We start from the raw sequence: 12,508 nt of genomic DNA, 5'->3' as shown, positions 1-12,508 counted from the left end.
CTATAAGGACTTCTGTTGCAAACGTGTTTGCGGCGTTCCAGGCAGCCTCTGATGACAGCATTGCTTCTACTATTGTCTCTGGTTGGATTTTCTTCTTCAGGATCATCTCCAACTCATCGCGCTGTAGGTAAAATCGTGGGCACTCAAAGAAAACGTACTCCGCGTCTTCATTGATTCCTGGGCAGGACGGGCACTCCGGTGAATCATCATGCTCGAAGCGGTGAAGATACGTCCGAAAACATCCATGTCCTGACAACATCTGCGTCAGATAGTAATTGACCTCGCCATGACTCCGGTTTATCCAAATGTCGATTTTCGGTATGAGACGGTGTGTCCATCTTCCTGTTGTCGCGGCGTCCCACTGCGATTGCCATCGTGCGATGCTGTTCTGCCGTTCTTCAGCTCTGAGTTCCTCGGCACTTAGTGTGGTTGACCTCTTTCGTTGGTAAAGGTTCCGTCTTTCCTCAGCTAGAACTCTAAGCGGCAGAGTTCCGGAAATGACACACACTGCTACTTCTGATATCGTGCGGAATGCACTGGCTAGTCTTACAGCGCTCAGTCGATATACTGGTCCAGCTTTTCTCCATGATTCTTGCAACTTCAGCACGTCTGCCCAAATGGATATTCCATATGTGAGCACCGATGTGACAACTGATGATAGTAGTAGTCTCCTGCTCTGCTTTGGCCCTCCGACGTTCGGCATCAGTCGTGCGAGACTAGCCCTCACTACTGACGCTTTGGCACTGACGTGTTCCGCTTGCTGTTTAAAGTTGAGACGGGCATCAAGTATCACTCCCAAATATCGGATGTAAGGTTGTGATGTGATTTCTTGTTCGTCGACTTTCAGCTTGATCGTCTCTAACACTTTTCTGCTGGATATAAGCACTGCCTCAGTTTTGTGCGTAGCCAGATGCAGGTTTACCGTATTCATCCACCGATGGACTTGCTCGAAGGTGAAGTCGAACATGTTGTTAATTTCGTCAAGGTGTTTAGCGACGATTACTACGGCTACGTCGTCTGCATATGCTACGAGTTTTACACTTCTTGGCAATTTCAATCTCAATACGTCATCGTACATGATATTCCACAGCAGTGGACCAAGTAAAGAGCCCTGGGGTACACCTCCTGTAATATCGTACTCTTTTAGACCATTCTTTGTATCGTATTTCAGCACTCTATCTGTAAAATAGCTAATCACTAGTCTGCGAAGATATGTTGGCACGTTCTTCTCTCGAAGAGCTTGCATGATGCAGTTCCAGTTGGCGGAATTGAAGGCGTTTTTAATGTCTAATGCCGCCACCAGGCAATACTTCTTTGTGCCACCCTTCCATCTGGTTCCTGCGATCGCTTCTTTAGCCATGCTTACAACCAGATTGATCGCGTCCAGGGTTGATCGTCCTTTCCGGAATCCATACTGGTTGTCAGCCAGGAGTGGGTCGACTACTGCATCTATTCGTTGATGAATTATGCGCTCAAGTATCTTACCCGCCGTATCTAGCATGCAAAGTGGTCGGTAAGATGACGGTTCTTCTGGTGGTTTCTTCCCTTTAGGTAACAGTACCAATCGTTGCTGTTTCCACTTACTAGGAAAAGTCCCCTCCTTGAGGCATGCATTATAAGCGTCTAGGAATAATGTTGGAGCTGCCTTTATGATGGTTTTCAAGGCTAAATTAGGGATTCCGTCCAATCCCGGCGCTTTATTATTCCCTACACGGTTACAAGCCTCCAGCAGTTCTTCTTCAGTGACAGGTGGGATGTCGTCCAATTTGCCTGGCGCCAACTGGTAATCGTAGTTGCGTTGCTGTGGAAACAGTGCAGTGACGATTTTTTGTAGAAGTTGAGGACACGTAGGTGATGGCATTTGTTGTTTTTTCAGGTGGGTCATAACCACCTTATAAGGCCTACCCCACACGTCTTTATCCACCTCGTATATAAGCTCTTTCCAGCATCTTCTTTTGCTCTCTTTGATGGCTTTATTCAGTTCACGACGCGCCTTTTTGTACTCTGCGATCAGCTCCACTGAGTTGGGCCGTTGATAGCCGCGCTGAGAGATTCTTCTTTTCTTATGACACTCTTTACGGAGGACGCTGATGTGGTCGTTCCACCAATGCACCGAAGGTCTCGAATTTATGCCACGTTTACGAGGCATACTGGCATCACAAGCATGTGTTACTCTCCTCATCAGGTCCTTAGTCTGTTCTTCTGCACATCCAGTGTTGATCGGATCACCATCGAGGGCTATTAGTAATGCTTCTGGGTCAAAAGATTTTACCTCCCAACCAACGATGTTAGACTGCTTGACTGGTCTCTTGGGGTTCTGGTCGCTTGATATTTTCCAGAATATCGCATGATGGTCGCTGGCAGTGTAGATGTCCAACACTTTCCAGTTGCAGTCGCCTCTGGCAAGGCTATTACTGACAAAAGTGAGGTCTACAATTAAGCTTGCGTCACCTTTGGTGTAGGTCGGCGCATCACCACTGTTGAGCAAAACCACATCTAGTGTAGTAAAGGCCTTCAGTAGTGCTTTCCCTCGTGCGTTTGTATGTTTGCTGCCCCAGTCAACTGCCCAGGAGTTGAAGTCTCCGGCTATCGCTACTGGATGGTATTGCTTCGCATCTTCGGTTAGTCGATCCAGGAAATCAGTGAAGTCAACAATGGAGAGGCTAGGTGGTGCGTAGCAGCTATAGAAGCGGATGCCTTCTACTGATACTGCTACAAAGCCGGCATTGCTGTTGTCGACTGCATTTTGGAAAGAAAGCTTGCCACATGACCAGATGACAGCTTTGGATGTGCTGTCAGATTCCCAGGGTTGGGTACTCAGGTGTTTATATGGCTCTGCTATCAGTACCAAGTCCAGCTCTAATTCTCGCACAGATTGCATGAGCAGGTCATGCGCTGCTTCACAATGGTTGAGGTTGAGCTGCAATATCCTCATGCTTGTTTGTTCGTCAACTTCTGGAGCGCCTCCTGATATACCGGGCATCTGTAGGTGCCGGCATGGTGAGCCACGTCCTTTGCTCCTTGCTGGTCAGCACATATTGCACACTTGGCAGAATTTTACAGTCCGCGATACGGTGCCCTTCTTGTCCACATCTGATGCAGAGTTTAGATCGGTCTACTTGGCTTTTACATTGGGGCCCAACATGTCCAAAGTGCCAGCATTTAAAGCATTGGATAGGTCTCGTCGTCGCTTTGATTCGGCAGTTAACCCACCCGACATGGATCTTGCCGGTTCCTTCCACTAATTTTCGCGCGATGGTCATAGGTAAAGTGACTGCAGCCGTCTGCGTACCTCTGAAAGCCTTACGGATTTTTATTCCTTCTAGAGGTATCTCATGATCTTTTCCAACTTCCTCTTTCAGGGCGGCCTGGATCTCTTCCTTCGTCGTTTCTTCGTCAATGTCTCGAATCTCAATGGTCTCCTGTGGACCTTTACAGACTACCTTAGCATCGTCTTGAAGAATTCCTGTGATGGTCCTCTGCAAGGCTTGGCCTTTGTCAGCACTTTTCCTTGACAACGTGATCAGCATATCTCCGGTCATTGTCCTGCGGATCTTCTCGACGGTATTTCGAACCTGGTCTGCTGGGACATCACGCTTTATGCGGCGCAATATCTCGGAATACTTCTCTTTTTCGGCAGGGCGGATTATCAACGCGTCAGGTCTGATCCATTTGCGCGATTTTTTCCGCTTAGGTTCCGGTCGTGGCTCCTTCGGCAATTGCTTTGGGAGGTGATCCTGCTCCGGCCTTCTCTTCTTCGATTCTACTTTTTGCCACGCGTCGACCTCCTTATTTTTGGCACTCCGTGCCGCCACTTCTTTCGGAGGACTTGGTTTTGTGTCCTTTTTCTTCATTACTTGGTTGACCGTTGGGTCAGGAGAGTTACGGTCTTTCCTCTTCCCAGACCTGACACCAGTGTCGCTTCTGTCTTCTGTTAGAGATTCACCATCGCCTTCGGCACCGGTGTCCATCTCTTCGACGGTGTCTGCGGCAGGTTGTCTGCTCTTCTTCGGTGTGACATTGGGAGTTTGCCGTTGTTGTGCCTGCCATCCGTCATCAAGTGTTCTGAACCTTTGAAGGGCGTTGACTACACCGGTTGTCTTCGTCTTGATCTCTTTGTGGATGTTGACTTTAGACTTAACAAACTCATGCAGCTCTCTAGTAAGCTTATCAAGGTGTTCCAGCGCTTGTGCCCTCTTCATCTCAGCGCTTGCTACGATAGCTGCTTGCTGGGCGTGAGCCCCGTTTTGACTCTTGTTTGTTTCCATATTTCTACTCATACTTTTTTGATTTACCAGCGCATCGTACGGAGTGGAGCAGGTTGCCATAACTAGGAACGGGTGTACCCTCGCAGATAGTACTCCTACCCCAGTTCCCTGAGGCCTAGCCGACACTTAGCCAGTCCCGGAATACACGGACGGACTAGACTCGCTCGGAGCGGTGAAGATTCCGATCTCTAACACTTACTGCGTACTTCCTGATCAAGGCCCGAAGTGGCTGGCTCCTGATCCACTGCTGCAACTTTCACCTCGGCAGAGCAAGCTCACATCAGCCGTGGCCTGCATCGTCGGAAACTACGATACAGGTTCCGGACACTCCCAGTGAGTTACAGCAGGAACCAATCGTCTTGCTAGGTCAGTTAGTGTGACCAACCCATTAAAGGGGAGTTTTGTCCACGGGAGCTTATTTTGTTTGGTTATTTTGCTTGGCTCCTACCCGCTGTACCTCATCAACTAAGAGATTAAGTGTCATCCAAGGACAGCGAGCGTTCTCCCATCCGCTCGGGGAGACGCGCCCGGTAGCAGTATCTCTTCTGCCCCGAGTGTGTGTGTGTGTGTGTGTGTGTGTGTGTGTGTGTGTTGCATTCTCTGGTTCAGGATCCTCTCCAGTTCTTCACGCTGTGGATCGAAACGAGGACATACAAAGAAGACGTGCTCCGCGTCTTCAGCAGCTCCTGGGCAGGACGGGCACTCCGAAGAGTCATCGTGCTTAAAGCGGTGTAGATACTCTCGAAAACACCCATGTCCCGACAACATCTGCGTAAGATAGTAATTGACCTCACCGTGATTCTGGTTAAGCCAAATGTCGACCCGAGGTATGAGACGGTGCGTCCACCTACCCTTCTCTGCAGCATCCCATTGTAGTTGCCATCGGCCTATGCTCTTCTGCCGTTCTTCAATTCTAAGTTCTTCCGGGCTCAGTGCAGTTGACCTTTTTCGTTGGTAAAGGGCCCGTCTTTCCTCTGCTAGAACTCTAAGAGGTAGGGTTCCAGCAATGACGCACACTGCTTCTTCTGATATAGTGCGGAAGGCACTAGCTACTCGTAGGGCACTCAGTCGGTATATTGGTCCAGCTTTTCTCCATGATTCTTGGGTTTCCAGTGCATCAGCCCAAATGGATATTCCGTAAGTGAGCACTGATGTGACTACTGATCACAATAGTAGCCTCCTGCTCTGCATTGGGCCTCCGATGTTAGGCATCAGCCGTGCGAGACTAGCCCTCACTACTGACGCTTTGGCACTGACATGTTCGACCTGCTGTTTGAAGTTGAGTCGTGCATCCAGAATCACTCCCAGATAACGGATAAATGGTTGTGATGTGATTTCTCGGTCACCGACATTAATCTTAATTGTTTCAACTTCTTTTCGGCTGGTAATAAGCACTGCTTCGGTCTTCTGCTTGGCCAGTTGTAGGTTCACTGTATCCATCTACTGGTTGATCTTCTTGAAAGTGATGTCAAACAGATGTTGAATCTCGTCAAGGTGTTTGGCGACGATCACTGCGGCAACATCATCCGCATACGCTACCAGTTTGACACATCTTGGAAGTTTCAGTCTCAGGAGCCCGTCATACATGATATTCCACAGAAGTGGACCAAGAACAGAGCCCTGTGGCACACCACCGGTTATATCATACTCTTTTTGACTATTCTTTGTATCGTATTTCAGCACTCTATCTGTAAAATAGCTAATCACTAGTCTGCGAAGATATGTTGGCACGTTCTTCTCGTCGAGAGCTTGCATAATGCAGTCCCAATTAGCGGAATTGAAAGCATTTTTGATGTCCAAGGCAGCCACCAGGCAGTACTTCTTCGTTCCACCCTTCCATCTAGTTCCTGCGATTGCCTCTTTGGCCGTATTAACAACCAGGTTGATCGCGTCCAGGGTTGATCGTCCTTTCCGGAAATCATACTGGTTGTCTGCCAAGAGTGGGTCGACTACTGCATCTATTCGCTGATGGATGATACGCTTAAATATCTTACCCGCCGTATCTAGCATGCAGAGTGGTCGGTAAGATGACGGTTCTTCTGGTGGTTTCTTTCCTTTAGGTAAAAGTACTAACCGTTGCTGTTTACACTTACGAGGAAAAGTCCCCTCCTTGAGGCATGCGTTGTAAGCGTCTAGAAATAATGTTGGTGCTGCCTTTATGATGGTTTTCAAGGCTATATTAGGGATTCCGTCCAATCCCGGCGCTTTATTATTTCCTACCCGATTACAGGCCTCCAACAATTCTTCTTCAGTGACAGGTGGAATGTCGTCCAGTTCATCTTGCGTTGACTGATAATTGAGACTGTGTTGCTGTGGAAACAGCGCAGTGACGATTTTCTGAAGGAGTTGGGGACACGTAGGTGACGACATTTGTTGTTTCTTCAGGTGCGTCATGACCACCTTATACGGCCGACCCCACACGTCTTTGTCGACCTCGTATATGAGCTCTTTCCAGCATCTTCTTTTGCTCTCTTTTATGGCCTTATTAAGTTCACGACGAGCTTTTTTGTACTCTGCGATCAGCACTGCAGAGTAAGGTCGTTGATAGCCACGCTGTGATATTCTTCTCTTTCGATGACACTCTTTACGGAGGTTGCTGATATGATCATTCCACCAGTGTACCGCAGGTCTTGAATTCATAACACGTTTGCGAGGCATACTGGCATCACAAGCTTGTGTTACTCGCATCATCAGAGCCTTAGTATGTTCTTCTGCACATCCAGTCTCTATCGGATCACTATCGAGGGCTGTTAGCAATACTTCTGGGTCAAGAGATTTCACCTTCCAACCGACGGTGTTAAATTGCTTGATAGGCCCCAGGAGGTTCTGGTCGTTTGACGTTTCCCAGAGTATCGCATGATGGTCACTGGCAGTGTAGATGTCCAGTACCTTCCAGTTAGTGTTACCTTTAGCAAGGCTGGTACTGACAAAAGTGACGTCTACAATCGAGCTTGCGTCACCTTTGGTGTAGGTCGGCGTGTCACCACTGTTGAGCAAGACTACATCTAGTGTAGAAAGAGCTTCTAGCAGCTCTCTTCCTCGTGCATTAGTCTGCTTACTGCCCCAGTCCACTGCCCAGGCGTTAAAGTCCCCGGCTATCGCCACTGGATGATGTTGCTTCGCGTCCTCGGTCAGTCGATCCAAGAAGTCAGTAAACTCAGCAATTGAGAGGCTAGGTGGTGCGTAGCAGCTGTAAAAACGGATGCCATCTACTGATGCTGCTACAAAGCCAGCGCTGCCATTGGTAGCTACACTCTGGAAAGGGAGCTTACCACAAGCCCAGATCACAGCTTTCGTGGTGATATCCGTCTCCCAAGGTTGTCCAGCTAAATGTTTATATGGCTCCGATAAAAGCACAACGTCGAGCTTTAATTCCCGTACTGTCTGCATAAGCAGGTCATGCGCAGCTTCGCAGTGATTGATGTTAAGCTGCAGTATCCTCATGTTCGTTTATTTGTCAGCTTCTGGAGTGCTTCTTGGAAGACTGGACATCGGCCAGAACCAGACCGGTGAGCAGTGTCCTGAGAGCCAGGTTTTTCCGCACATAACGCACATTTCACTTTATTTTGGCATTGAGCAGCTTGATGACCTGTTTGCCCACATTTGATGCAAAGCCCAGATCGGTCGACTTCGCTTTTACATTGGGCAGTAGTGTGCCCAAAGTGCCAGCACTTATAGCATCGTAATGGTGTCTTAATTGCTCTGACACGGCAATTTACCCAGCCAATCCTTATTTTGCCTGTCTTTCCAAGTATCTTCTGCACTATTGCTGCTGGCAATCGTACCGAAGCAGTTTGAGTACCTCTGTAGGCCGGACGAATTTTAATGACATCTTCAGGTATTTCGTAGTCATTTCCAGCTGCCTCTTGTAAGGCCTTCCGGACATCGTCTTTAGTTGTTTCGTCGTCAATGTCCCGGATTTCAAGCTGTTCCTCTGGGCCTTTACAGATGACTTGCGCTTCTTCTTTAAGGATGCTCTTGATGGTCTTCAGCAAAGCTTGTCCTTTGTCTGCGGTCTTTCTGGAAAGCGTAATGAGCATATTCCCATCATTCGTCTTTTGAACCTTGTCAACGACGTCACGGGTCTGATCTGGTGGGACATCTTTTTAATCCGACGCAGTATCTCGGCATATTTTGCCTTCTCAACGGGTCGAATAATTAAGGCATCTGGTTTGGTGAATTTTCGCGGTTTTCCCGCTTAGGCTCCGGCCGAGATTTGTTCACCGGTTGTTTTGGTAACCGCTCTCTCGCTTGCTCCTTCTTCTCCTTCTTGGATTGGACCTTCTGTCATTCAGTCACCTCTTTTTCCGGCGTTCTGCACTGCCGTGTTTTCGGAGGGCTTGGTTTCAGGTCCTTTTTCTTCACAACTTGGCAGATCGTTGGGTCGGGAGAAGATCGATCTTTTCTCTTAGTTGACTTGCTGCTAGTTCTGATTCTGTCTTCCGCGACTGATTCACCGTCACCTTCGGCTCCAGTGTCCATTGCTTCTTCATTAACGATAGTTGCTTGAATGCTTCTCTCCGGTGTAGTGCGAGAAGTGCGTCGTACTGTTAAACACCATTCTTCATCAAGTTTCTTGAATCTCTGGAGGGCATTGGCTACGCTGGTCGTCTTGGTCTTAATCTCCTTGTGGATATTGACCTTAGATTGGATGAAGTCATTTAGCTCACTGGTCAGCTTTTCAAGGCGTTCAAACGCTTGCGACCGCTTCATTTCAGCGCTTGCTTCAATCGCTGCTTGTTGGGCATGAGGCCCGTTTTCACTATTGTTGTTTTCCTGAATTTTACTCATACTTTTAAATTCACCAGCGCATCGTACGGAGTGGAGCGGGTTGTCATAACTAGGAACGGGTGTACCCTCGGAGATAGTACTCCTACCCCAGTTCCCTGAGGCCTAGCCGACACTTAGCCAGCCCCGGAATACACGGACGGACTAGACTCGCTCGGAGCGGTGAAGATTCCGATCTCTAACACTCACTGCGTACTTCCTGATCAAGGCCCGAAGTGGCTGGCTCCTGATCCACTGCTGCAACTTACACCTCGGCAGAGCAAGCTCACATCAGCCGTGGCCTGCATCGTCGGAAACTACGACACGAGGTTCCGGTCAATCCCAGTGGGTCACAGCAGGGAACGATAGTCTTGTTAGGTCAGTTAGTGCGACCAACCCATTAAAGGGGAGTTTTGTCCACGGGAGCGTATTTTGTTTGGTTATTTTGCTTGGCTCCTACCCGCTGTACCTCATCAACTAAGAGATTAAGTGTCATCCAAGGACAGCGAGCGTTCTCCCATCCGCTCGGGGAGACGCGCCCGGTAGCAGTATCTCTTCTGCCCCGAGTGTATGTATGTATGTATGTATGTATGTATGTATGTATGTATGTATGTATGTATGTATGTATGTATGTATGTATGTATGTATGTATGTATGTATGTATGTATGTTTTCTTAGGGGGAATCCTTCTTACGGATTCCAGGCATAGCTGTTCGGCCTGGATATGTGGCGACTCGACGCAGCGTCATACTAAAACTCGACGCTAACGCCCCTACCCACTAAACCCTAAACCCCTTTTCTTCTTTCCTCTAATCCCTCATGGAAACCGCCGTCAGGCATTACTTCGTGAGGGGAGGATCTAGCTACTGCTATTCCTTCTGGTGGCTAAGGTGTTATTTTTCCTTCCTTCTAGTTTCTGTCATTTGCCCTTTTTCTTTCAATGGAACGCAGCTCTGTAAGCACTTCGGTAGTAAACGTGCTTGTGGCGTTCCAGGCAGCTTCGGATGACACCATTTCTTCTACTATTGACTCTGGTGTGATTTTCTTGTTCAGGATCTTCTCTAACTCATCACGCTGTGGGTTAAAACGGGGGCACTCAAAGAAAACGTGCTCCGCATTTTCAGCAACTCTTGGGCAAGACGGACACTCTGGGCAATCATCGTGCTTAAAGCGATAAAGGTACTCCCGGAAACAGCCGTGTCCTGACAACATCTGGGTCAGATAGTAGTTGGCCTCGCCGTGATTCCGGTTAAGCCAAACGTCAATCCTTGGTATGAGACGGTGTGTCCATCTCCCTGTTGTCGCGGCGTCCCACTGCGATTGCCATCGCGCGATGCTGTTCTGCCGTTCTTTAGCTCTGAGTTCCTTGGCACTTTGTGCGGTTGTCCTCTTTCGTTGGTAAAGGTTACGCCTTTCCTCAGCTAGGACTCTGAGCGGCAAAGTTCCGGAAATGACATACACTGCTTCCTCTGATATTGTTCGAAAGGCGCTGGCTACTCTTAGCGCGCTCAGTCGGTAAACCGGACATGCTTTCCTCCATGATTCTTGGGTCTCAAGTGCGTCGGACCAAATGGATATCCCATACGTGAGGACCGATGTAACTACTGATGATAGCAATGACCTCCTTGTCTGCTTCGGGCCACCGATGTTGGGCATCAATCGTACTAGGTTGGCTACTACTGCTGATGCTTTGGTGGTCACGTGTTCAACTTGTTGTTTAAAGTTAAGTCGGGCATCGAGCATCACTCCCAGATATCGAATGAATGGTTGGGATGTGATTTCTTGGTCTCCGACGTTTAAATTGATCGTTTCCACCACTTTTCTGCTAGTGATAAGTACAGCCTCGGTCTTCTGTTTAGCCAGTTGTAGGTTTACTGTGTCCATCCACTGGTTAATTCGCTCAAAGGTGATCGTGAACATATGATTTATCTCATCAATATGCTTGGCGACGATGACTACGGCTACGTCGTCCGCGTACGCTACCAGTTTGACATTTCTTGGTAGTTTCAGTCTCAGCAATCCGTTGTACATGATATTCCAGAGAAGTGGACCGAGAACAGAACCCTGCGGGACGCCTCCAGTAACATCATACTCCTTTGGACCATTCTTCGTGTCATATCTAAGGACTCTATTCGTGAAGTAGCTAGCGACTATCCTTCGTAGATATCCTGGTACGTTCATCTCTTGAAGAGCCTGCATGATGCGATCCCAGTTGGCGGAGTTGAAGGCATTTTTGATGTCTAGGGTTGCCACCAGACAATATTTCTTCGTTCCACCCTTCCATCTGGTACCGGCGATTGCGTCTTTGGCTATACCGACAACCAGGTTGATTGCGTCCAGGGTTGATCGTCCTTTTCGAAATCCGTACTGATTGTCTGCTAATAGTGGATCGACAACTGCTTCTATCCTTTGGTGGATTATACGTTCGAGTATCTTACCGGCTGTATCCAACATGCAGAGTGGACGATAAGATGACGGTTCTTCCGGTGGCTTTTTTCCTTTAGGAAGTAGTACCAGCCGTTGTTGTTTCCACTTCCGAGGAAAAATCCCTTCCTTCAAGCAGATATTGTAGACATCGAGGAATAACGCTGGCGCTGCTTTAATAGATGTTTTCAAGGCAATATTAGGGATTCCGTCCAATCCCGGCGCTTTATTATTCCCGACACGGTTACAAGCTTCCATCAGTTCTTTCGTCACAGGTGGGATATCATTCAGTTCGTCTTGTGTCAACAAGTAGTTGAAAACACGCTGTCGTGGAAACAGTGCAGTCACGATCTTCTGTAGGAGTTGAGGACACGTAGGAGACGGCATTGGCTGGTATTTCAAGTTTGCCATGACTACCTTGTAAGGTCTGCCCCACAAGTCTTTGTCCACCTCGTTGATTAGCTCTTTCCAGCAGTTCTTCTTGCTATCCTTGATGGCTTTGTTTAAGTCTCGACGAGCTTTCTTGTATTCTGCGACTAGTTCCGCTGAGTCAGGCCGCCGATAACCACGCTGAGATATTCTTCTTTTCTTGAGACACTCTTTCCGTAGGAAGCTGATGTGTTCGTTCCACCAGTGCACCGAAGGTCTTTGGTTCATGCCCCGTTTACGAGGCATGCAGGTGTCGCAAGCCTGGGTCACTCTCTTCATCAAGTCCTTGGTCATTTCTTCTGCAGATCCAGTAGTAAGCGGTTCACTATTTAGGGCAGCTACTAGAGCACCTGGGTCAAAGGATTTCACCTTCCACCCAACGATGTCAAGTTTCTTAGCCGGTCTTCTAGGATTCTGGTCCTTTGATACTTCCCAGAGAATCGCATTGTGATCGCTGGCCGTGTAGATCTCCATCACCTTCCAGTCGTAGTTTCCTCTGATGAGGCTGCTGCTGACAAAAGTAAGATCCACAATAGAACTTGCGTCTCCTTTAGTGTACGTCGGCGCATCGCCGCTGTTTAACAATACTACATCTAACGTAGAAAAAGCTTCCAGTAGTT

At 48.3% G+C, this 12,508-nt stretch overlaps 1 protein-coding gene across 1 annotated transcript; it reads right to left on the bottom strand.

Annotated features, from left to right (window-relative positions):
• Positions 1 to 2,897: 2,897 nt before the first annotated feature.
• On the bottom strand, positions 2,898 to 4,287 carry LOC123268849. The gene is made up of 2 exons (XM_044734248.1): positions 3,555 to 4,287; positions 2,898 to 3,477 (listed from the first exon to the last, which is right to left on the bottom strand). Exons 1-2 carry the CDS (start codon positions 4,278 to 4,280, stop codon positions 3,445 to 3,447), a joined length of 759 nt encoding a protein of 252 aa, XP_044590183.1. The 5' UTR covers positions 4,281 to 4,287; the 3' UTR covers positions 2,898 to 3,444.
• Between the last annotated feature and the right edge of the window lie 8,221 nt (positions 4,288 to 12,508).

The sequence above is a fragment of the Cotesia glomerata genome, linkage group LG7 (genome assembly GCF_020080835.1).
Source record: "Cotesia glomerata isolate CgM1 linkage group LG7, MPM_Cglom_v2.3, whole genome shotgun sequence".
Lineage (NCBI taxonomy): Eukaryota > Metazoa > Arthropoda > Insecta > Hymenoptera > Braconidae > Cotesia > Cotesia glomerata.
The sequence above is the reverse complement of the archived record's forward strand: the minus strand, read 5'-3'. Positions and strand labels throughout refer to the sequence as shown.